We start from the raw sequence: 25,996 nt of genomic DNA on the forward strand, positions 1-25,996 counted from the left end.
CAGCTCTGCACTCACTAGGGGTGTGACTCTGGGCAGGTTATTTAACCTCTCTGAGTGCTGGTGTTCCCATTTCTAAAATGAGGATAATAGTGATATCAACAACCGGGCCCTCCTTTTTCCCCATGGGAGTGGGCTTCCTGCTGGAGTGGGAGTCGAGGGGGGTAGGTAGAGGACACGACCACCCACGTCTGCCTCATGGCCGAGTCCATTGGGCTCTCCCCGTCGGCTACCTCCTCTCTCCAGCCTTCATCAGTAATAGAGGCCAGATCTGGTCTCTCCATCTGTCACCTCTTGGTTTTATTTCTCAATTTGTCCAGAAACCAGGCAGGAAAAGAGAATGCTTTTTACTGGGCTCCCTCAGCAAGTCCCACCTTCTGTAAAGCACTTGGCCCAATGCCTGGCCCATGGCAAATGCCCACTAGAAGTTCCAGGTAGCAGGAGCGGGGACAGATGACCCTTAAGAGTCTGTCTGGTGACTGGGCTGATGCTCAGGGATGCTTATGACAGCTTGGGGCATAAGAGTTAAAACTGGAGACACCCTAAAGGTCCAGCAGGAGTTGATAAGCTGTGGTCCACCCATCCCACTCCACGCCAGGGCTGGGCCCTAATTGGCCTAAGCCAGTCTTGCCATGGTCCCTTCTCTCTAGCCATCTCCTAGCAACAGGGATGGGTCAAGGAACGCGCCTGTGTCCCAAGTCCGCCTTCAGGATGCCAGGAGACATTTGCTGGGGGATTCAGAGACAAGTTTCCCAAGTCATAAAAGGGAGCAGCCCCAGGAAGACACAGAGTAGCCTCTCTGGAGGTAGGCAGCCAGCAAAGAGAGGAGGAGAGTCACAGGGAGGTGGGGCTGAGGCTGAAATCCTTGCTCCCACTGGAATCTGGTCACATGAGCCAATGGATGAGCCAATGGATGTCGTGGAAGCTAGTTTATATTACATTTCTGTTACTTGCAGCCCAAAGCACCCTGCTGGATGAGATATCCTATGTGGCTATTACAAAGAAAGGGGAAGATCCACATATACCAACATAGAAAGATGGCTACAATATGTTAAGGCTGAAAAAAATAAATTGCAAAACAGTATATAGAGCTGTGCCATTCGATATGCCAGCCATTAGCCACATGTGGCTACTGAGCACTTGAAAAGTACAAAAAACAGGCATGCAAAATATGTCATTAATAATTTTGCATTGATTACATCTTGGAATGATATTTTGGATGTATTGGACTAAATAAGATATATTATTAATATTAGTTTCACCAACTGCAGAACTTAGAATTACACATGTGGCTCACATTTTATTTCTATCGGAGAGCACTGCTATAGAGTATGGCTTCATTTCTATGAAAAAACAAACATACATATTTAAAAAATTATCTGGAAGAAAATACACCAAAAGTTAAAAGAAGTTATTTCTGGGCAGCGGATTACGGGCAATTTTAATTTTCTTCTTTTTTGCCTATCTGCTTTCCTAGAGTTGCCACAATAACGTACATAAAAATTCTTCAGAATACGGTTAAATATATTATATGCAAACTTGAGCATCAGTGGTTATCTGAGGCTGAGGCCCAGGAAGGTCCAGGGGAAAGCTGGCGTGAGTCGACAAAGCCTCAGTGCTGGGACAGGGCTGGGCTGGGGGACACGTCCGGAGGGGGCTGGCCACCAGACTCACCTTGCAGCAGCGGGGTGTCGGGGGCTCGGAGGAGTTGCCAGAACTCACGTTCCCCAGCTTTCTTCCCCATCACGGAGGTCAGGTAGGGGCCTGACAAGGAGGCCTGTGTTCCATACCTACCAAAGGGACAGGCAAAGAGGGAGAAAAGGTGACTTTGCTCCCCTCGACCCAAGGGCAGAAGTAGAACCACCCCCACAAGGAAAGCCCTGCCCTCGCTCCCAGGGCAGCGCTAGCCAAACCCTTCCTGGGCCACCTCACCGTGGGTCTCTCCTCCACGCCTCCTCTCCAGCCCCACGGACACCGCCCACTCGGGGGACTGCATCCCCTCTGGGGGCTGAGATGGCAGGGGGTGGGAATCAGAAGCTGACAACGGCCCACGAGAGACAGTGAGGCCAGCGTGAGAAAGAAGCAGGAACAGGCAAGACAGAGGCAGAGACGCCCAGTGGTGGCTCTGGGTCTCTGGTTCCAGAAGTTTCTGTGGCTCAGGGGCACCCCCATCCTTGTGGCTGGGTTGCTCAGTCTTCTCTCCGACCGTACACACCCCACGCTCCCCACTACCAGAGAGGCTTGGATTAGATTCCTGGCTTTTGCAACCAAGAGACTCCTTCTTCATGCCACCCCTCCCTGACGCCACTGCCACAAACACAAAGGGATCCCGGATCCTAGTTCCCAGACCAGGGATCGAACCCGCGCCCCCTGCAGTGGAAGCCTGGAGTCTGAACCACTGTACCGCCAGGGAAGTCCCCAAAGGGATCCTCTTAAAACACTGTGGCCCTGTCCTTCCTGTCTCCTTATCAATGGTGTTGTTCTTAGAGAGGGAGGGCTTTCATAGTTTTAAGAAACAGAAATACCCTCAGGGTGACCTGGTCAAAGGGAAGGTTTAAGGGAGCAGCCCGTCCCCAGTCCTCCCTTAAGTGCGGGGCCACATGGCTGCCCGGAGAACCGCTCTGTACCGGCCTCTCTCCATTTCTCTCTCTCCTCTTTCTGTCTCTTTCTCTCTGTCTCTGTCTCTTTTCCTCTCTCTCCTTCTAGAATCCAGCTTTCTCTGCTGTGCACTCACGTGCCTCAAATATGCCTCCCTTCTAGCCCCTGAACCCGTCTCAGACACCCCCTCCACCACCAAGAGAATCATTTCTCAGATTGGTATCCCTGACGTTTTCTCAGAGGTCCTGGAGTTCTGAATAAAAATGTTAAGTTCAATTTTTTTTCCATTTTGATGACAATATCCAAACACGAATACCAGCAGGTTCTAGGTAATCCCAGGGCCTGCCGGACTAAGGCCTCCCAAGGGTGCCCAGGGTGTGTGGCCCCCAGAGGACTGAGGTCGGCTTGGTAATAAGTGGCGTGTTCGGGGCCAGGGAAGAGTCTACAAGCTGCAGCTGCCTGTGCAAACTCCGCCTGACGGCAGCTCAAACCCAAGAAAGTGCTGAGCACGTCGGGCTCACTGGCACTGGTGTGTACACCTGCTCCTCAGCAGACAGTCCCTATTTGAATGTTATTGGTTTCACAGTTTCCTTTGTATTTAATTTGCAAAGCTGTTTAGGATTTATAGCCACCTAAGAGCCAAAAAGAGAAAGGACTTTAAATAGTAAACATTAGTACACATATAAGTCATATTATTACAGAAATAACTTAACCTGGGGTCTGGGGGAATTTTCATCCTTTATAGGGGTTTTTGCATATCTCTGGCCTGAAATTCCCTGCCCCAGATGACCCCAAGGTGCCAGCTGTGGGTCCTCCCTGGCAGCAGGATGCTGTCCTTTGGGAGCTCCAGTTGGGGACAGAAATTGGGACCCTCTCAAACGGAGGCACATTTTTCTAGAAGAGAAGTCTGGGGTCTAGTGGGGTCTGGTGGAAGGTACTCATTCTCCGGGCCAGATCACCACTGGTGATCCCTCCCATCTTATTTAGGCACAGACACAGCTGGCACAGAGCAATGCTCTGGAAATGCTTGTCCTCAGATCTGTCAAATCTCAGAGTGAGAAGCAAGTTTAGGGCTGTTGTCCCACCTCCACATTCTGCAGAGGGCTTGCCCAGGTAATTAAATCATCACAGGGATTAGACCAAGATTGTTTGATAATAAAAATTCTTATTCTTCTGAAAGCTAACATGTATCGAGCACTTCTAAGTGCGGGACCCTGCACACAAAAAGCATGTACCATGCCCTCTCTGTGCATTAATTCCTGGACTCCTGCATGGGCTCTGGTGGATGGGGGGAGCACAACTGTCATCCTCATGAGCTGCAGGAAAATAACTGGCTGGTCCCTAGCTGGAGAGCGGCAGAGCTGGGATTCCAGATGTGGAGGGTCTGCCTCGGGAGCCTGCTCTCCTAATCATGATGCCTGTTTCCGCCACAGCATGGGTGAGTCGGGGGCGGAGAAGGTGGAAGAGAGCCGGGGCCTCTCCCAAGGGAACCCTCTCTCCATCCCTTGCCCCACTCATGTCCCGTTTTGGGGATGTGGGGTCGAGTCGGGTGAGGGCTGGGAGATGGGGGGGCAGTCTCACCTGAACCTGCTGTGCTCCTGGGCCTTCTTCAGGACATCTTCCAAAGAGGAGCCGACAGGGACAGAGACGGAGTGTCTGTACGAAGGAAAGATGCTGGAGACCTTCAGCGTGACATGGATGAGCTCTGGGACTTGGGTCTGTGAAGGGGTCTCCGTAGCTGGTTCCAACAGGACTGTGCCAGGGAGAGGGGAAGGGGCAGCCGGTCTGAGGGCAGGGGGCCAGGCCTTAGTCCTCCTTTCTTCCCTGGAAGACACTGTGGCCCATCGAGACCTCCTCTTTCCCCTCGGTCCCATCCCGGTCAACACCACCACCACCTGGCTGCCTTTCCAGCCTCCCCTGTCCCTCAGCTCCCACCACCCTCGCCACCCAAGGTCAGGCCCCTCACTGGTTTTTCTGCCTCCAGTATCCCCCTCCCACCTCTCTGCCACAAGCACCCCCCACCCAGGGTTCTTTCTAGAACATACATGTTACCTCTGAGGGCCTCCCCTCCTTTTCACCCTCCTGCCTGCCACTCCAGCTCATTCTCTCAGACCCCACTCTTTAGTGAGACCCTTCCCCCCAACTCCAGTCTTGTATACCTCTGAGCCTTTGCCCTTGCTGCCCCCTCCCTGCTCTGCCTTTCCTCCCCTCTTCTCCACTGGCAAATCTCACCCACCCACCCCAGTCCTTCCCCCAGATGAAGCCCTGATTCAAGCAGCTAACTGGGACTCATTATGATGTATCAGAGCTAACCAAAACGTGTCTCTCTCCATTCATTCATTCGAACACTTCTGTACTGGGTATCACACAAGGGGCTGGAGATTCACGGCCCGCCCAGAGCTCACCATTTGATATCTCCCTCCCCACACTGTGAGCTTCTAGCATCTGTGACTGCATCTTAGCTGCCCGTGTGTCCCACGCACACCTGCAAACCCCTGTTGACTCAGCAAATCAAGATGGAGCAAGTTCCCTTCCTGGGACAGGCAGACCTCATTGCAGATTGAAAAGAGCAGGGCTTCTATGAAAGGCCTGGCTACCTCTTGGTGCCTGACAGTGTGGGGAGATGAGGTCCACATAGCTCTTCTGGTTCAGGATGGGCAGCAGCTGAGAAATCATGAGAGGGTTCTGGAAGGCCTTGTGCTGTAGGCTGGCCAACAGAGCAGCCTTGGCCTTGAGGCATGCTGTGCCCAGCTCCACCGTGGGTCTAAGGGAGGCCATCAGCAACTGGTGACGGAATGGGGAAGAGGAGGCGGGTCAGCCAGCGGGGAGGGGCCAGGTCTTCCAGCACCCCACCGGTCCACCTCCCACCAGCCACCAGGGTGGAGCCCAGCCCAGAGTCTCCTTCCCACCTGCAGTGCCAGAGGGGTGCTGTAGACATTCCCAAAGTGGCCCTCTGGGGTCTGGGCCTTCAGGATCTTCTCTTGCACTCTCCCGAGGGCCACAGTGATCCGGTTTCTCTGATTGGGGTTGAGGTTGGATAGCTCCAGACAGGAGAAGGCCAAGCCCGCCATGGCCAGTGTGTCTGCAAGGGACAGAGCCAAGTGGGGTCAGCCCGGGCAGGACCTTGGGGCAACGGGCAGCCACAGGAGGGCTGGAGGTAGGGGGACAATATGGTCAGAGCAGCATTTCAGAAAGTTTCCACCAGCTAGGGGGACCAACAGCCCAGTCTGCCCAGTTTCCAGGATGGCAAACTGGGATGGGTGGTCACCGTATCCCTGTCTGCTGCCTGGGGGTTAGAGGTTGGGGAGAGAGACTGGAGGAGGGAGGGCCAAGAGGACTTTAGCCTACACACTTGTTCCCAAACCTGCCTGCACTTTAGAATCACCAGGGGAGTTTGTTTGATTTTTCTTTTTTTTTTTTCTTTTTTTTCTGGCCGTGCTGCACAGCTTGTGGGATCTTAGTTCTCCAACCAGGGCTCGAACCTGGGCCCTCGGCAGTGAAAGCGCGGAGTCCCAACCACTGGACCGCCAGGGAATTCCTCACCAGGAGACTTTTAAAGGAGCAGGTGCCTGGGTCCACCCGCAGGTGGTCTGGTTTATTAGGTCCAGGGAGCTGCTTGGGCCCTGGGGGGTTTTAAGCTCCCCACCCCGGGGTGATTTAATGTGTCCACGGTGGGTTTTCTATAAGCCTCTGAGGCAGAACAAGCTCTCTGCTGGCAGGGGCCCTGCTGCCTTCTTCTCTCTGGGTACCTACCCTCCCCAACTCCAACCTACTCCATCCTATCCCGCCCTATGTGAGGCACACACACTCACAGAACACAGCCAGGCCTAGAAGAGACCTTGCAATCATGATGACAGGAAAGGGCACTGGAAACCCAAGGTCACACAGTGAGGAAGCAGATCCAGAATCCAGGCCTCAGGCCTCTCAGCTCATTTGATGAGAACATCATAGCTGTGTATCCAGAACTTTCTCCATGCTGGGTACCATGCTATGCCCTTTACATATAAGGCATCTTTTATTGAGATGCTGCTGGGGGGTTATTTTACCAGAGAAGCTGAGCCAGAAAGGCCAGCTGATCTGTCCAGGGTGACCTACAGTAAGTATGCGATGGAGGATGGGGTCAGGAAGCCAGTCCAGCCCCAGCGCTGGCTCACAGCCCCTGCACCACAACGAACCCTCACCATTGTGCTCCTAGTGGACTCGATAGGAGGGGTCCCAAGGAAAGGTGAGCATGGGACTAGGGGTGGAGGCCTTCATTTGGGGCAGGGGGCTGGAGGAGTGCCAGCCTGGCCTTCAGGGTCTGGCCCACTCACCCACAGGGAAGTGGTCCTGCTGGAGATGCTGTTCGTATTCCACAGCATACAGGAGCTTGCCCACCACGCTGTCGTGGACCCGCTTCTGGTGGACACACAGGGCCAGGATGCCCAGGCCGTACTGGTAGTAGCTGGTGTGAGGGTGGCCCTGGTGATTATGCCCTGGGAGGGAGAAAACCACAGGGTGGGGCTGTCATGCTGGGCTTGAGGGGTGACTTCTCTGCCCCCTCCCAGCAACCAGCACCGCCAGCACTGGACCCATTGCCTGCACTTCCCGACACCCTCCTTTGGGTCGTGGGATCCTTCTTTCCTTCATTCCCTTGACTCATACTTGCTGAAACCCCACTAAGTGTCAGGCGCTATGCTTGGAGGTATGAACAGTGATGACAGGCCAGGCACAGTGCAGCCAGGCCCTCCGGAAATAACACAACCCACGCTCACGAGACTGTGATTATAACTGAACTGTGGACCGAGGTCCATGTGGCCAAATAACAGAGGTCTTTGAGTAGCTGGGGAGTCGGGGAAGGATTCTCTGAGGCAGGGATGCTGGGGAGAAAGGGCGGGGGAGAGGTAAAGGTGGAGTAGGAGTGAGCTAGAAGGGGAAGGAAACCTTCCAGATAGAGGGAACATATGTCAAGACGCTGGTTTGTGAGCTGAGAGAAGGCCAGGGTGGCCGGAGCCCATGGAGGGGCAGGTGAGTGGGTGAGCCAGAGGGTGGGTGGGCAGGGCCTGGAGAGGAGAAAAGGGCAGACAGGCTGGGCCTGAGGGCTGTGAACACAGCAGGGAGCAGCTGCTGGAGGATTTAAGCAGCACTAACAAGATCAGATTTATATTTAAAGACTCGCTCTGTGTGTGCCAGATTGAGGTAGGAGGCAGGAAAGTTAGCAGAGAGAGGTAAGGAGTGAGTAGTACTCCTTAGTACTGCACAGTGTGTGCAGCTGTCCCAGAGGTGGGTAATCAGGCCAGTCTTGGTGGGTGAGCAGCAGGGCTTGTCAACAGAGTGTATGTGGGATGCAGGAAAGGCTTGATCAAGAATGGCTACCGGGGCAGGCCCAAGCCTCTAGCAGATATGGAGACAGGCAGAATGGAGGGCAGGAAAGAGGCCTGGGGAGAAAACTCAAAGTTCTGATGTAGACGTTTCACCAGACAATGTTGTCTGATGCGCCCTCCCCCGCCCCAGCAGACCTCGCCTCCTCACCAATGGCCCCCTTCTCGTCCTCCAGGAACCGCTTCAGCTGTGAGACCAGCCTGCCCCCCTTGCGGCCTCCGACAAACTCGCAGTTGGCCCGGAGAGCAAGCAGGTAGAGGGCCAGCTGGCCCATGGAGGGCTTGGCCTCGGAGTCACTGTTGTCATTGCTGGAGGCAGACATAGGACAACGCCAGTTAACAACACTTCAGTAAGAAAGTGCCACCCTGGTAAGCCTGGCTTGGGGTGCCCCACCACCACCACTATGAAGCGGAAAAAAATCCTAGCAGTTGGAACGTTTCCAAGACCTGCCAAAAGCAGATGTAGTCAGTTATGTAAGTTGTGTATGTCACGCTTATTTCATAAAGATGAGAAATTAAACTCAAGGACAAACTCTGAGGGCTCTTGCATCCAAATGACCTGTTTTCCCCACCATTTTGGTCACACTTCACCCATACACTCTCCCCTTTCTTTCCTCTCCCTGCCCTGCATCCACTTCTCAAGAGGGAGTCCAAGCAGGAGATGCTCCATGGTGGTCCTGACCCTTCACCTCTCATTCAGACTCCGGTGCTGGACCTCAGAACAGGCTTCCTCTTAATGCCCCCTGGAAAGGGAGCACGGATAGTCCGATACTGCTGCTGGGCTCAGTATGAAAGAGTGCAGCCATGGATTAGTAATGTCTGCCTCAGGTACCGGAGGGTACAGTAGCCGCCCAAGGGCCCCGGATTGGCATCTCCAATCTAGTCAGACCAACCCCATTCCACAGATGGAGAAAGGCCCAGAGGAGATGAAACTTGCCCTAAGGTCTCCCAAGAAAGCAGTGATAGGCCCAAACCGGAACGCAGATCTCATGTCTCTTAGGATGTGGAGCACGCCATGGGGAAAAGAGGAGAGAGAGCGTGGCCAGACCTCAGGAGGCTCTGCTGGTAGCTGAGCTTGAGGCTGTGCAGGTAGTGGGCCTCCTTGGCCCCAGCCTGCAGGCTGGAGAGGCGCAGGCCCACGTAGATACTGGGGTTCAGCTGCTCCGGGGAGAGCCGGTCCATCCAGGGCAAGAGGCGCTGGCCCAGCCTCTCCACCAGCGTGCTGTCCACCTCTGTTATTTCTTAGGAAAGAGAACAGGCCAAGTGAGGTCGCAGGGCCAGGCCACCAGCGACACCTTACCAGGGTCTTCTCCAGGGAATAAACATCCCCACCTTACTGTCACCTGACACACACCCTACTCGTATGCGGGAGTCCGACTGTAACGAGAGGCAGCGGTAACAGGGGAAAAGCCGGTATCCTGAAAGAGCGGCTGGAGTGGGCCAGGGAGAGGTGGTGGGCCCAGGGCAGAGGACGCGGGTGCCAGGCAGCCACTCTGCCCATCAGGAGTGACAGAGACACTGGATGCCGAGCGGCGTGGGGTGCCCCAGGCACTGCGCCCCACCTCCCTCGGTCCTCAGGCCAGCCCTGTGACGTAGGTACTGTCATCATTGCATTGCACAAAAGAGGAAACAGAAGTCCAAAGTTGTGGGCGTGTTCCACCCATTTACAAAAACTTCAACCCACACTGGGAACAAGTTACATACCCAGTTTTAAAACAGAAATAGAGTCACAGATGTAGAAAACAAACCTATGGTTACCAGGGGTGAAGGGGGACGGATAAATTAGAGGAGACTGGGATTGACATATACACACTACTGTATCTAGAATAGATAAGTAATAAGGACCTATTGTATAGCACAGGGAACTCTACTCAATACTCTGTAATGACCTATATGGGGAAAGAATCTTCAAAAAAAGTGGATATATATGTATAACTGATTCACTTTGCTGTATACCTGAAACTAACACAACATTGTAAATCAACTATATTCCAATTAAAAAAAAAACAAAAACAAAAACACTGCAGCCTGCCCACTGGCTAACTGGGGCTGCCTGGTGAACTTCCTCTGGGCAGATCTCAGAATAACGCTGTTCCTGCCCCCTCAGTTTAGGTGAAAAGGACCTGAGATTGTGAGGTGAATTGTTAGAAAGCCATCATCCTTTGCGACCATTTATCTGTGTGCTTCGGGATTTACCCACGAGGGAAGCAGAAGCCTTAGGGGTGTTTCCCAGCTCCAGCTGACTGGCACTTTCCTCCCTCAGGGAGGGAACCTGAGCGAGTAGGTGGCCTTGGAGCCACTTTAGACTTTTCCCCATTTAATGCCTCCCAGTTGCTGTGGGGCTCCAGCTGCTGGGCAGGCCGCCCCTCCCAGGGGACGGAGCAAAGGAACTGGGGAGGGGGCTGTTTCTCTTTTCCTTTCTCTTTCTCAGTGCTTTTCTGTGTGTCCGCCCCCATTTCTGTAGGAATTTCCCTCTCTCTCTCTCTCTGGATCTATTTCATTCTCTCCATCTCTCAGCCTGTCTCTCTCCTTATCTCTCCCTCCACAGTTCTCTTTTCCTCTCCCTTTTCTTCAAACTGGAGAGGGAGCCCTGCCCCCACCCTGGGCTCTGACCTCCAGCGAGTGAGTCAGCTCTGGGATTAGCGTGATAGGAAGAGGAGCTGGTGCTGTAAAGAGAGGTGGGTAAACACAGTTCAGCCTCCTTAGCAGGAAGGAGCCGCTAAGATTCACCCGGGGTAATAAAAGTGAGCCTGGGCGAGCTCCCTCCCCTCAGGGCCTCCAGCTCACAGGGCTGCCCAGCTCCGCCAGCTGAGGACTGGCTTTGACAAGGGGAAGGACGGGAGCCCACCCTGCATGGGCACTAGTGCAGATCTGTGTCAGTTTCACAGCCACACAGGGCTTGAACCTGGTAAAGCAGGTGGTGGGATCCTTGCATCACACCAAGGAGGAAGGCAGGGGAGCATTCTTAGCCCATTTTACAATGAGTGAATGAGACTGGGGGTGACTAAATGGCCCAGCAGCAGTGGGCTGCACCCCCGAACCCAGTCCAGGGTCAAGCCTATGGACCAACTGCTGAAAGCTTCACACCCACTGAGGGTGCCGGGTCTCCCCTGGGGACTGCCTGGACAGGAACCAAGAGCCAAGGGCTGAGGGGTCTGGTGGCACTTGTGGAACAAGCCGGGCAGGAGGCTCCTGGTGCCCAGGGAAGACCGTGACCTGGAGTTCTGAGAACTGAGTCCAGCAAAGCCCTGGAAAGCTGGGGCGCCTTGGGCAGGTCACCTGGCTCCTTCAACCCTTGACTGCTTCATGTGTCACCTGCACACGACTGAACCTGCCTCTCGGTTTCTCCAAGGGTCACAGGAGACCCTGCTGGTGTAGGCAGAGTGAAACGCTGTGGGCAGAGGACGAGGAGGAATGAAGAGAGGCGGGCGGCCCACCTTCCCTTCCTGCCTCTGCTTCCCATGGGGCTCCGGGGCACGAGCAGCCCTGAGCTTGTGCGCTCCAACTCCCAGACAGGTCCCAAGAGTTCCCGAGATACTCCGGGGACACCAGAGCAGGCAGGCCCCTGTATGGAATGTAAAGCAAATGTCTTGCCACCACCCTGACCCGCCAGGGTCTCCACACGCTCGCTTTCCCTCTGCCGGGGTGCCCACCCCTCACTCCTTTCCTTGCCAGCTCCTTTTCCTCTTTCGGGTCTCAGTTCCTGCATCACCCCCTGGTCCTTGGAAATCCTTCCCACCCCTTCTCCCTGAATTGGCATTCCCCACCCCCTCCAGGCCTTGGGCTTCCTTTGGCACTCATCACAGCCCCCGACACAGCACTGACTTGTCTCTTGACTGCCATCCCCTTCACTAGAACGGAAGCTCTAGGAGGGAGGCGGGGGGACCTGTCTTGCTCTTTGTTCTTTCCCCAAAGCCTAACATGGTGCCTGGCACAGAGAAGGCTCAATCAGTGTGTATTGAATGAGTAAATGAACAAATGACTGAATTGATGGAAGTGATCTTGTCTGGCGGCGAGTCAGACATACAATTCATCTCAATACAATGTGCTACAACGCTGAGGTCCAGCTAAGTCCAAACTGCTGTGGGAGCCCAGAGGGGCAGCTAAGTCATTCCCGCCACACACACACATCTGAGCCTGTTTCTCCAGCTATATAATGAGGGGCTTGGACAAGATGGTCCTCTCTCCTAAGGACCCAGCAGGCAAGAGGCACGGAGTAGATCCAGGTACTCACCGCAGGTCTGGGCAAGAGCTCCCAGGCCCCCAAGCAGGAAGAGGAGGGCCCCAAGGCACCCCATGGCAGGAGCAGGGGTAAGCAGCAGGCGGGGAGCAGGACAGATTCCTAGGGCTGGCCTGGCGGAGGCTCTCCTGACCACAGCAGTCACTGCTCCGAAAGAGGCAGCTTCCTGTCACTGATTAATCCTTCCACGCCCGGCGGCACGCTGCTAAGTCAGCAGAGAGAAAGGGGGAAAGGTCTGTAGCTGAGGGGAAAGGAAGGCCAAAGAACAAAGGAAGGAAGGGCAGGGCAGAGCAGGCCTTCCTGGCGGTCGGGGACAGGGGGAGGGGGAGGGCAAGCAGGGGTGGTGTGCGACATTGCGAGGCCAACCACATTCTGTCCCCGCTGCCCGAAGAGCCCTGGACCAGCGCAGGGGGTCTGACTTCTGATCTGCCCAAGTCTGTCCGACCACTCCTGTCCTGTATCCCCTTGGCTGTTCCAGCGGTGGACGGGCAGGGCTGGGGTGCCTACCTGGTATCCCTCCCAGAAGGAGCCCCTGAAAGTGTCCACCCTGGCCTGGGACTGGGAGCTGCGACGGTCACATGAGCAGCGGCTGGAGTCAGCTGTTCTCTGCCGGCCCGTGCGCGGCGGTGGGGTGGGGGTGGGGGTGTGTGGAGTGCAGCTGAACCGGACCAGACAGGCCAGTTTTCTCAGCCAACCAGAAAGCTGGGAGCCTCCTGGAGACAAAACAAATCCATTTAACGAACAAGACTTAATCATCTGAGACACAAAGCCACAGTTAGCAGGGCCACTTGTCAGTACTAGGAAAGTAACCTAAAAAAAAAATCTCTTCAAGGAAGAGAGAGAACAAAGGATTCCCCACCTGCCTAGCCCCACAGGAGAATCTATGTCCAAGAGTTAGCTCTGGAGGTGCTGTGTTACCTTGGCCAGGTGACTTAACTTCTCTGAGTTTGAAAGAGTTTCTCCTGTGTGAGCTGAAAGGGTTGGAGAAGATCATTCTAATTAAGCTCCCTTCCAGCTCAACTTGTGAAGATGTTATGACCTTAAAACATCTCTAATCACTTCTAAATAAAATTTTTATTGCAATCATTTTATGGCAAATTGCCACGGTTCATTCTTTCAAGATAATCTGGTTTTGTGCCTGACTTATCACAAGCAAATAAATACAGACATAAGTAAATACAGAGACGTGCATCTGTTTACGGAAGTACCTTATAAATATAAAATTAGATTGTCTAGTGCAAGGAGGCTGGGCATGGCCCATCAAGGTGAAGTTCCAGGGAAGGAGGGATGCCAGCTAGAGGCCCATCTTCTGCAGATTCTTGGGTTCAGACTTCCACGGGGGCCTTGGAAATTTGTGTGCAATGGAGCTGCCTTGGTTTGAGATGGGACTGCCCCGCTCCCCAACCCTCTGCCTGTGGCGGGTGGCAATGATTCTGTTTCCTGCCACCTCCAGGACAGCAGCCTCTGGTGAGAAGCAGCTTCCTTGGGAGAGTCACCTCTGATCCCTGAGGACTCGAAGGTACCGCAGTGACCAGTGGGGACGAGGTGCATTTCCATAGCTATTAGAAACAAAGTGACTGATTGGGGGTGGAACTGGACTGTTTTAGGTAATGCGGTCAGGGGAAGTGAAAAAGAAAAACGACTAAATTATTTGGTTCAGAACTTCTGTTTGGGGGTCTATTAGCTTGGAATGAGCAGGTAAAAGTTTGCCTGTCCAGACAGGCACGGACAAAGCCAGCTGCAATGTAAACAGGAAACATTATTTCTCCCAAGGTCACGTTACAACTGTAAAGTGTCCCGATAACCATGCTGTGTGAGTGACTATTACTTGTACTTTTTTACCGGGATTTCTTTTTTTCCCCTACAATCACAAACTATCAGGAATTTGCTGTCTGAAATTATGTTAGTAAGAAAGAAACAACCCCGGAGGCGCCAAGTCACTTTGACACAGAGAAGTTGCCCCAGTATGGAATTCCTGGACTCAACGTTCCACGCCTGTCTCAACTTTGTAGTTTCCACTTACACAGGATACTTTGCTGTCCAAACCTGAAGCTGACACTTCTCACGCAGCCCTGTGCTGTGTTGAGCCTATCAAAATACTGCTTGGTTGGGACTTCCCTGGCAGTCCAGTGGTTAAGACTCCACATTTCCACTGCAGGGGGCACAGGTTCGATCCCTGGTCAGGGAACTAAGATCCCACATGCTACGTAGCATGGCCAAAAAAAAAAAAAAAAAAAAAGCACTGCTTGGTTTACATTTCACCTAACCTAACCCCATTCTTCACCCAAATCCTGTAATCGCCTTGCCCTCTGTGTAGTCAGACCCCCTCAGTTCCTCCCCCTCATTGCAGTGGATCAACTGAGCTGACTGTCAGACTAAAGATTTGTTCTTGGTGGTCTCAGGATGACTGGACTAGGATACAGCCTAAGAAAGAATCCAATAGGAAAAAAATTAAATTTTATGCATGAACAAGGATATATGGTACAACACGGGGAATACAGCCAATATTTTATAAGAACTATAAATGGAGTATAACCTTGAAAAATTTTGAACCCCTATGTTGTACACCTGAAACTTATATAACATTGTACGTCAACCATACTTCAATTTAAAAAAAAAAAAAGAAAGGTGAAGTGAAAAAAAATTGTATGTGTGAAGGTGGCATGAGAAGAATGAATATAATAAATACATGGCTGTATCGTTACATATGGAATATCCATTTTCTTTTTTTTATTTTCTTAATTAAAAATGTAAATATATTAAAATCTTAGAGCCCATCTAACGTAGAAAGATGTTCATAATTAATCTTAAATTTTAAAAATTATATAAGTAAGACATGTGGATTGCATGAAAAATTAGAAAACATGTTAAGGGAGAAGAAGGAGGTAGAGGAAGAAGAGGGAAAGAAAAACCAGAAAATCCCTGATAGTCCCATAACCCAGAGGATTGTTCTCAAAGTGTGGTCTGTGGATCCCTGGAGGCCTCCAAGACCCTTTTAGGGGGTCTGTGAGTTCAAAATTACTTTAGAAAATACTAAGACATTATCTGCCTTGTTCGCTTTTTGGGTATTTGCACTCATGGTGTGTGGTGGCCCCCAAGCTGTAAGCTTATTCAGCTTTCTGCTTTCCAGAGAACTGCTTGTCTCTTTCTTGGTATGCACTCCTGACGCTGCGGTATTGAGCGTAAAAAAGGAAAATGGCTTGCGGCCAGTTTCGTTCCAGGTGCCTGCTCTGGATCTAAGAGCCCCTGGTTGTTCCCCAGAAGAAGGACGTGCTGCCCTGAGGGGGAAGTCTGTATCTCCAAAGAATGGCCCATAAGGCATGCTGACGCATAGATAGTGGCGCATAGATAGTGGCGATAGAATTATGTGGAAATACAAGGTTTACTGATTTATTGTCTGATATTCGTTCCGTACTAAACCTATATATACATTCATGCTCTTTGAATAAACTTGCCTTGCAACCATCAGTTGTCTTGGCCCTTCTGATCCCATACTGGTGCTTTTCAGTTCCTTACCCCTCACCGCCAGGAACTTCTAGCTTTCTGCAGCCGGTCTGCGGCAAGTGGCACCCGAACAGGGACCTGAGTGCGTGAGGCATTTCGGAAGATTTCAGGTAAGTAGAACTCTCGAGTGAGATAGTGTGGCCACAAGAAATAATTTCGTTTGTTTTTTTTTTTAAATTAATTAATTTATTTATTTTTGGCCGTGTTGGGTCTTCGTTTCTGTGCGAGGGCTTTCCCCAGTTGCGGCAAGCGGGGGCCTCTCTTCATCGCGGTGTGCGGGCCTCTCACCACCGCGGCCTCTCCCGTTGCGGAGCACAGGCTCCAGACGCGCAGGCTCAGCAGTTGTGGCTCACGGGCCCAGTTGCTCCGCGGCACGTGGGATCTTCCCAGACCAGGGCCCGAACCTGTGTCCCCTGCATTAGCAGGCAGATTCTCAACCACTGCGCCACCAGGGCAGCCCCAATAATTTCGTTTTTAAGACGGTAACTCGAGAAAGAGTCAGAAGTAAAATAATATGGGACAAAAGGGCTCTACGGAGCGTGATTTATTTGCTCAGGTTTTGCTTTCAATGTTAAAAGCCCGTGGAATTAAGGTAACTACCTCACAACTTCTGGAATTTTTGCAATTAGTATATGATGCTTGTCCTTGGTTCCCTGAAGGAGGATCAGTGGACTTAGCAATTTGGACTCGTGTAGGAGATGAGTTATCTAAATATCATGAAGCACATGGACCATCTTCTGTTTCAGTTTCCATTTTCAGCTTGTGGAATTTAATAAGAGATTGTTTTAATCCAATTTATGATTCAGTTCCAAAATTAACAGCTAAATCTGTAGAACATATTGCTGCAGTAGCTACTGCTCCTCCATTGCCACCGAGGATAAAGAGTGTTAATTCACTTGATGATGATGACTTTTCTTTTGATCTAGCGGATGAAGAAGCCAAATATGAGGCTGAAAAATATCCTGATGAAAATATTCTTCCACGGTTACAGCAATTACATGTCTCTGTCCCTATCCCTCCTAAGCTTAGTCCTTTACAACAAGCAGTACGGGGAGCTCTTAATAGAGGGGAGGATCCTTTATTCTGCTGTCCGGTGGTGGAACGACCCAATCCTCAAAATCCACAACAAAATAATCGGGAATATCAGCCTCTCTCCTTTAAGGTTTTGAAAGATTTAAAAGCAGCCTGTGCACAATATGGGCCTATAGCCCCTTTCACTATTACTATGTTGGATACTATTGCAACAGAAGCATTGCCTCCAGCAGACTGGAAATCTATTGCTCGTGCTTGTCTCACTGATGACGACTATTTACTTTGGAAATCAGAATATTATGAAAAGGCTGCTGAACAAGCTGAAAGAAATACTGCACATAATGTGCTAGTAAATTATGAGATGTTGATTGGGGAAGGACAACATCAGTTATTACAGGATCAATTAGCTTTCCCTTTTGTGGCTTATGCTCAGATCAATCATATAGCTCTACATGCATGGAAACATTTACCTGCCTCCACTAGGACTGAAGACCTTGCTAAAATAAGGCAAGGGGCAGATGAACCTTATGCTGATTTTGTGGACAGATTATTACAGGCTGTTAATAGAATTATTTCTGATGGTCCTTCTGGAGCAATTATCGTCAAACAATTGGCTTTCGAAAATGCTAATAATATTTGTCAGGCAGCTATACGTCCATGGAAAAAGAAAGGAAAGTTAGAGGATTATATTCGAGTTTGTTCTGATATTGGATCATCTTACTTACAGGGAGCAGCTATAGCTGCAGCCCTAACTAAGGCAGGATTTGGGCCAAATGCTAAAAGTAAAAACTGTTTTAAATGTGGGAAGCCAGGTCATTTTGCAAAAAATTGTACTGTTGATACTCCTAATATGCCTATCGTAAATTCTGTGCCTCAAGGTAAATCTCCTCCTCCCACAATTTGTCCCCGATGCCAAAGAGGATGGCATTGGGCTAAAGAATGTCGATCAGTGACTCATAAAGATGGAACTCCCTTGTCGGGAAACTTCCAGACGGGCCTGCTCCTGCTCCGGCCCCATCAAACAATTGGAGCAATGTCAATAATCCCCCCACAACCTGCTCCACCGCCTCCAGCTCAGACCTTTGTTCCTCAGGGAATGGAATCTCCTCCCTTCAAAGGGCCACGCCAAATAGTGCAGGACTGGACCTCTGTGCCTCCACCCAATTCTTATTAACCTCGGATATGGGACCCCAAGCCCTTCCTACGGGAAATTTTGGGCCTTTACCCCAGGGAACAGTTGGTATAATCCTTGGAAGAAGTAGTATGCCTAAGAAAGGCTTAACTATTATTCCTGGGGTGATTGATGCTGATTATGAAGGGGAATTAAAGGTTATGGTTCAAACATCAAAAGGATCTTTTCTTATCACGCCTGGTATGCGAATAGCTCAGCTTCTATTAATTCCATACATACCAGAAGGAAAAATTTTACAACATAACAAAAGAGGAACTGGGGCTTTCGGTTCCTCTGATGCAGTTTATTGGATTCAACAAATTGGTAGGGAAAGACCACAATTGGTATTAAAAATAAATGGAAGGCCTTTTTCTGGGTTATTAGATACTGGTGCTGATGTTTCTGTTATTTCGTTTATACATTGGCCAAAAAATTGGCCCGTGCACCAAACCATTACACAGTTGCAAGGTATTGGCCAATCTAATTCTGCACAACAAAGTTCGCAATACCTACATTGGCAGGATGCTGAAGGTAATCAAGGAATATTCAAACCCTACGTATTGCCCGGATTGCCAGTTAACCTTTGGGGAAGAGATATATTACAACAAAAGGGAATCCTATTGCTTAGTCCCAACCCTACTGTAACTAATATGTTGTTAAATCAAGGGTATGATCCTAGGAATGGTTTGGGAAAAAATCAACAGGGAAATAAATTACCCTTACAGACTGATAATAAACGGGATAAAACAGGCTTGGGTTTTTTCTAGGGGCCTTGGATTCTCCTCCACCACATGCTGACCCTATAACTTGGATTTCTGATAATCCTGTCTGGGTGGACCAATGGCCCCTTTCTAAGGAGAAATTAATGGTGGCCCATAATATAATTAATGCACAGCTTGCTTTGGGCAGACTAGAAAAGTCTAATAGCCCTTGGAATACTCCTATATTTGTTATGTTATAAAGAAAAAATCGGGAAAATATCGTTTATTGCAAGATTTACGTGCTGTTAATCAAACTATGGTAATTATGGGAGCTCTGCAACCAGGTTTGCCTTCTCCTGCAGCCATACCTAAAAATTATATGATTATTATTATTGATCTTAAGGATTGCTTTTTTACTATTCCTCTATTTCTGGCTGATAAGTTGCGATTTGCTTTTAGCTTACCCTCTTTAAATTTTATAGAACCTATGCAACGTTATCAATGGAAAATGCTGCCTCAGGGTATGGCTAATAGTCCTACTTTATGTCAACAGTTTGTAGCTCAAGTTATTGCCCCTGTTCGTAAACAGTTCCCTCAGATATATTTTATTCATTATATGGATGACTTATTACTTGCTTATTCTGATAAACATATTTTACTTAAGGCTTATAATTCCCTTCAAAGTCATTTGTCACGATCAGGACTAGTCATTGCTGCTGACAAAGTACAGATGAACCCACCTTTCTCATATCTTGGTAAGTATATCACAAATTATAATATTACACCTCAGAAGATAGAGATACGGACTGACGTTCTTAAAACTTTAAATGATTTTCAAAAGTTATTAGGAGATATTAATTGGCTGCGACCTTCTTTAAAATTAACTACGGGTCAGTTACAGCCTCTTTTTAATATCCTAAAGGGAAGTCCTGATCCTTCTTCCCCTCGTATTTTAACTTCTGAAGCTCAACAAGCACTCAAGCTTGTAAACAAAGCAATACAATCTGCTCAGCTAACTAGAATTGAGCCTTCTTTACCTATACTATTAATAATCTGTGCTACGTCACATACCCCTACCACCTTATTATGGCAAGAAACAGGAATTCTTGAATGGATTCATATGAAAAATACGCCTAATAAAGTCATTACACCTTATTATGAGTTAATAGCAACCCTTGTTCAATTGGGTCGTAGAAGAAATATTCAGTTGGTAGGATATGAACCAAATTCTATTATTATACCTTATACTACTTATCAATATTCTTGGCTATTATTTGTCTCTGATTTTGGGGCTCTTGCTTTTGCTGGATATTCAGGAATTATTGATAATCATTATCCTTCTAATAAGCTCCTTCATTTTGCTACTCAACATCTATTTATGTTTCCTAAAACTATCTGTTCAACTCCTATTCTCAGTGCCCCAAATGTTTTTACTGATGGTTCTGCCAATGGCATCGCTGTGGTTATTTCTGATGACTTACTTCATAAAGAACAAACAGATCATACCTCTGCCCAACGAGTTGAATTACATGCGATTTCCTTGGCTTTTCAAACCTTTTCACATTGTTCTTTTAATCTCTATACGGATAGCCATTATTTGGTTACTATTTTGCGTAACACAGAAACCGCTATAATTGGCAATACTGTTGATTCTCAATTGTTTCAGACTTTCTTTCAACTACAAAAGATTATTCGTCAGCATGACTTTCCTGTAGCCATATTACATATTCGAGCCCATTCAGGTCTCCCTGGCCCATTGTCTTTGGGAAATCAATTGGCTGACGAAAATACAAAGATTATAGCCTTAAGTTTATCTCAACCTCAGGATCTTGCTACACAATCACATAATTTACATCATCAATCTGCTGCTATGCTTCAAAAATAATTCTCTATTTCTAGAGAAACAGCCCGATACATTGTTAAGTCCTGCTCTAAATGTTTACCCCACCTTCCTGTTCCACAATTTGGAGTCAATCCTTGGGGTTTACTCCCTCATCATCTTTGGCAAATGGATGTTACTCATATTCCCTCTTTTGGTAAATTACAATTTGTTCATGTAACTGTTGATACTTTCTCTAATTTTATATGTGCTACGCCTTTGGCTGGGGAATCTACTAAATATGTAATTGCTCATTTATTTCATTGTTTTGCATCTATGGGAATTCCTAAAGCTTTAAAAACAGATAATGCTCCAGGATATATGAGTAAAGCTTTTGCCAATTTTTGTGCAACTTTCCATATTTCACATAAAACAGGCATTCCCTACAATCCTCAGGGTCAAGGTATTGTAGAACGTGCCAACCAACAATTAAAAATTACATTACAAAAAATAAAAAAGGGGGAATATGATAGATCTCCTCAGATTATGCTTAATCATGCTTTATTTATTTTAAATTTTTTAACTTTAGATGCATTTAGTCACACGCCTTATGAACGATTGTTTACAGGTCTTTCTGGAACCCCTCCTGAAAAAGCGCTTGTTAAATGGAAAGATCCCATGACTAACCTTTGGCATGGACCAGACCCTGTTTTAGTATGGGGCCGAGGCCATGTTTGTGTTTTCCCTAGGGAGGCAGACTCTCCTCGGTGGCTCCTGGAGCGCTTGGTTCGACATTATCATGCCATCACCAATAAACACCCTGACTCGAAGAATGCGTCGCCTGAGTCTCTCGCAATCGACCACAGCACACCCCAACCGGTTCCCCCGGCGGACGAGAAGAATGCGGCGACGGAGTAGGAGACAACTTGTCAGGGAGGCGAGGGGAGATCGAAATCAAATTACTTGGTATCAATTGCAATATTGCAATGTTTAGTATTTCAAGCACGTAGGATTATGGAGGAGAGTGCTCATCCTCACTCTCCTCTTACTTTTTTTTTAGCCATGATAGCTGTATTGGCAGCCCCACCTATAGAGGCTAAATCTTTTTGGGCTTATGTACCCGATCCTCCTTTATTACAACCTGTTACATGGTCTGAAGCTGACCTTCCAATTTTCTATAATGATTCTACTTTTGGAAGAGTGCTAGGAAATTTGCCTATTACTAATACTTCTGTTAATTACTCTAATTGGTTTAATACTCCCCCTGTTTGTTTAAGTCCTATGAGTACCAATTCGGGTTGTGTTAAGGCTGTTGCTTTAGAACATGCTATTTCTTACCAAACCACTGTAAATTCTCAATTTTTTACTCATTTACGTAAAAATTATAAAGCTGTGGGATCTAATATGTCTTCCTTGCAAACAGACTGTTTCTAGACGAGGAGATTTATCCACCTTTGTATTTTGGTATAAGGATAACATTCCCATTCACACGAATGCTAGAGTAACTAAGCTTGCTTCTAATACTTCGTTGGATCATTCTCTATGCATATATCGCTTGAGGATTAAAGACACTGGACATTATTTGTGTATTGAAACTACCATGGGTAATCAAGGGACGTTATTAGCTGGACATCAAATTATGGTCGTAAAGACTGTCACAGGACTACAATTTCCTGCTTTTATGGCTTCTGAATTCCCGCAGTCTGATTTTCCTGTTTGTAATGATACATGGACTAAAGCCTCTGTCTGGTGTACTTTAGATTATGATAATGGCACCATACTAGTTTCTTCTGTCCCCGTTAATAATAACAGCCTTGTTTTTTACAAGCAATGGGAATTCTGGAAACTTGCCTTATGTTTTTCTTATAGACCGGTGATTACTTGCGTCGCTCCTCCTTATGCTTTATTGATTGGAGATTTAATTGTAGAAAACACTATGAATCCTATAGGTTATAATATTACTTGTGTTAATTGTATCTTTAGTAGTTGTGTTTTGCCCGTTAAAGGATCTGCATCTGTTATGATTATGAAGCAACCTTCTTATATAATGTTACCTGTTAATTTGTCTGAACCATGGTATCATAACACTGGCATGCAAGCCTGGCTGGAATTGACTAAAGCATTAAAACGACCAAAGAGATTTATTGGTGTTCTAATATGTGCAATCCTAGCCTTAGCAGCTTTAACTGCTAAGTTAACTGCGGCCACTGCTGGGATTGCTCTTTCACAAACTATTCACCAGGCTCATTATGTTAACCAGTTATCTAAAAATACTAGTGTAGCATTAGCCCTACAAAGTCATATTGATATCCAACTAAAAACGGAAGTAGGTGAATTAAAAAATGTTCTAATAGGAATAGGGGATCAGGTTATGGCTTTAAAATTAAAAATGCGTTTGATTTGTCATGCCAAATATACCTGGATTTGTGTAACTCAACATTTATATAATGATTCACAATGGGATTGGGAAAAAGTTAAAATGCATATATTAAGTGTATGGACTGATGGACACATTAGCCTTGATATTCAAAAGTTAAATGCCGAAATACAAGCTATTCAAGAGGCCCACCTGGATGAAGATGGACCCCTGAATTTGATTCAAGGATTATTAGATCAACTACAATGGCTAAATCCGATACAATGGATTCATGGAGGGGTCTCGGGCCTGATATCAATTGGTGTACTACTTTTATTGGTGATCGGTTTATTACCTTGTGTTGTCAGATTTGTAATGGGGCGCCTCGCTGTCTTGCGTCAGGATGTTCATGGCTTAAAACTACATTATCAAGCTTTAAAAAATAATAAAAAGGGGGGAAATGTGGTGGCCCCCAAGCTGTAAGCTTATTCAGCTTTCTGCTTTCCAGAGAACTGCTTGTCTCTTTCTTGGTATGCACTCCTGACGCTGCGGTATTGAGCGTAAAAAAGGAAAATGGCTTGCGGCCAGTTTCGTTCCAGGTGCCTGCTCTGGATCTAAGAGCCCCTGGTTGTTCCCCAGAAGAAGGACGTGCTGCCCTGAGGGGGAAGTCTGTATCTCCAAAGAATGGCCCATAAGGCATGCTGACGCATAGATAGTGGCGCATAGATAGTGGCGATAGAATTATGTGGAAATACAAGGTTTACTGATTTATTGTCTGATATTCGTTCCGTACTAAACCTATATATACATTCATGCTCTTTGAATAAACTTGCCTTGCAACCATCAGTTGTCTTGGCCCTTCTGATCCCATACTGGTGCTTTTCAGTTCCTTACCCCTTACCGCCAGGAACTTCTAGCTTTCTGCAGCCGGTCTGCGGCAATGGTGTAAAGCAGTGGCATCTAAAACTGCTAGTGCCTTAGCAGGAATCAAGGCAGTGACACCAAACTGTACTAGTAGTCACTGTATTCTTTACCCCCATGCACTCCGGGGTGGGGAAAAGCTGGTTTCACTTAAGAATGTCCTTGGGCTTCCCAGGTGGCACAGTGGTTGAGAATCTGCCTGCTAATCCAGGGGACACGGGTTCGAGCCCTGGTCTGGGAAGATCCCACATGCTGCGGAGCAACTAGGCCCGTGAGCCACAACTACTGAGCCTGCGCGTCTGGAGCCTGTGCTCCGCAACAAGAGAGGCCACGATAGTGAGAGGCCCGTGCACCGCGATGAAGAGTGGCCCCCGCTTGCCGCAACTAGAGAAAGCCCTCGCACAGAAACGAAGACCCAACACAGCCAAAAATAAATAAATAAATTAATTAATTAAAAAAAAAAAAGAAAGCAGGATTTGTGATCCTTAAAAAAAAAAAAAATGTCCTTGATAAGGCAAAAAAAAAAATTATTAAATCTCAACAGCAACACCAAAAAAGGGGTCATCCCACAGACCTGGACTCTAGTCTTGCCTCTGTGACCTTTGGCAAGAGACACCCTTTCTAAGCCTGTTTCTTGTAAAATGGGCGTGTGGCACCGTGCTCATAGGTTTCTCATGAGGATCAAATGAGAATGCTTATAAAATGCTTAGCACGGTGCCTAGTGTGTGGTTCGAGCTCATACACTTTCAGCTCTTATCAATAACTATCTGTCAAAATCCAGGAAAGATTGTTACAGGGAACAGTCAGTGTCCACTTAGCAAGTTTCCAAATTCTAAGGATCTGGATTCCAGCTAAGTAAGAGAAAAGAGCCTTGCATGTAACACAAGACTGTTGGACCATCTTAAGCCATGCAACTGAAGAGGTTCAGCTCCAGCCTCCCCCAGACACGCCATGGCATATGGATTCTTTTGAGCTAAAGGAAATCAAGACCCTGTGGGCTCAAGAGAAACATCTGTCCCTCCCTTAACTACCTGGAAGAATTTAAATTGGAAGTCTCTCCCTAAATGAGAATTATTACCAGAGATGAATCTTATCTGAGTGACCCATCTGTATGGCAGGGCAAACATCTAATTACCAAATGTCTGCTCTTTTGCGTCTTATTCCTGTGAATTGCCCTCCTTCCTGTTGAAGCCCCAGGTCCCTATCCCATTCCTTAGCTCAGTATAGCATAAATACCTCATTTTACCCTTCTAACTTTAACCTCTCATGTATGTGTGGTTCTCGTACTGACAAAATTAAATTTGATTTTCCCCTGTTACTCTGTCTCATGTCAATTTGATCATCAGACCAGCCAAAAGAACCTTTGAAGGGTAGAGGAAAATTCTTTCTCCCCAACACAAGGCTGGGAAACATCAAATGATGCTGTGGCAGGATTGGAGTAATCCTGTCAACAGCCTTCCCCTCTTTCCCCTGCATTCCCCCTCCCTCCTCAAAGACTAGTGGTCTTGACAGGACCTCAGGAAGGGACACACTGGATTCCTACTTGCAGGTCCCAGGAGAGCTGCTCAGACAGATCCTTGGAACTGTTCTGAATTTACAGGCGACTCTTGCAGAGGTCTGGGTCCAGTTTCAAAGTTAATATAGGGCTCATCTTCCTTTCCTTTGGCCACTTCTCCAGCAAAGGAGAGTGTTCCAGGCAGAGGGAACAGAATGTGTAAAGGCTGGAGGTAGCCGAGGAAAGAGGATCGGCAGGGAAACAGTGGAAGAGGCAATGCCTCCAGGTCCTGGTGATCAGAAATGGCAGAGCTAGGGACTTCCCTGGCGGTCCAGTGGTTAGGACTCCATGCTTCCACTGCAGGAGGCAAGGGTTCGATTCCCGGTCGCGGGAACTAAGATTCCGTATGCTGCACGGTGCGGCCAGCAATAGCTGAGCTAGAAGGACACTTGGCATCTGACCAACTGAGCTCAGACGCAAAATATGCCCTTTACTTCTGTGTGGACTTGGGCATGTTAATTTCTCAGCCTCCTTTTTTTAATCTCTAAAGGGGTCATAACAATACCCACACATGGGAGAGTTTTTATGAAGATTCAAGTAGGTCAAGAAACTGGCCCGCAATCTGTGTTCATGAAACAGATTCTGACTCAAGATATAAAAACTGAGTGGCCACTGTGTGCCAATGGACATACATTTTTTTCAATTAGCCCTCAGAACTGCTCCATTATCCTCCAGTTTGTTAATGAAGAAACTGAGGCTCAGAGGGGACAATTGACTGCGGTCACAGCAGGCAGTGGCCAAG

At 48.2% G+C, this 25,996-nt stretch overlaps 1 protein-coding gene across 3 annotated transcripts in view; it reads right to left on the reverse strand.

Annotated features, from left to right (window-relative positions):
* TCN2 (transcobalamin 2) overlaps positions 1 to 25,996 on the reverse strand; it is a 44,893-nt gene that overhangs the window by 1,016 nt on the left and 17,881 nt on the right. For 2 of the 3 annotated variants that reach the window (XM_036823394.1, XM_036823393.1), the window contains 9 exons: positions 12,703 to 12,908; positions 12,190 to 12,397; positions 9,004 to 9,196; positions 8,107 to 8,264; positions 6,909 to 7,070; positions 5,505 to 5,677; positions 5,193 to 5,379; positions 4,177 to 4,348; positions 1,672 to 1,787 (listed from right to left, as the gene is read on the reverse strand). In XM_036823394.1, the coding sequence (XP_036679289.1) occupies positions 1,672 to 1,787; positions 4,177 to 4,348; positions 5,193 to 5,379; positions 5,505 to 5,677; positions 6,909 to 7,070; positions 8,107 to 8,264; positions 9,004 to 9,196; positions 12,190 to 12,253 (1,225 nt within the window). In that variant the 5' untranslated portion in view covers positions 12,254 to 12,397; positions 12,703 to 12,908. Of the gene's footprint in view, positions 1 to 1,671; positions 1,788 to 4,176; positions 4,349 to 5,192; positions 5,380 to 5,504; positions 5,678 to 6,908; positions 7,071 to 8,106; positions 8,265 to 9,003; positions 9,197 to 12,189; positions 12,401 to 12,702; positions 12,909 to 25,996 lie in introns of those variants that run through there. The other variant, XM_036823392.1, reaches the window with a different exon arrangement.

Source organism: Balaenoptera musculus, chromosome 14 (genome assembly GCF_009873245.2).
Source record: "Balaenoptera musculus isolate JJ_BM4_2016_0621 chromosome 14, mBalMus1.pri.v3, whole genome shotgun sequence".
Taxonomy (NCBI): Eukaryota; Metazoa; Chordata; class Mammalia; order Artiodactyla; family Balaenopteridae; genus Balaenoptera; species Balaenoptera musculus.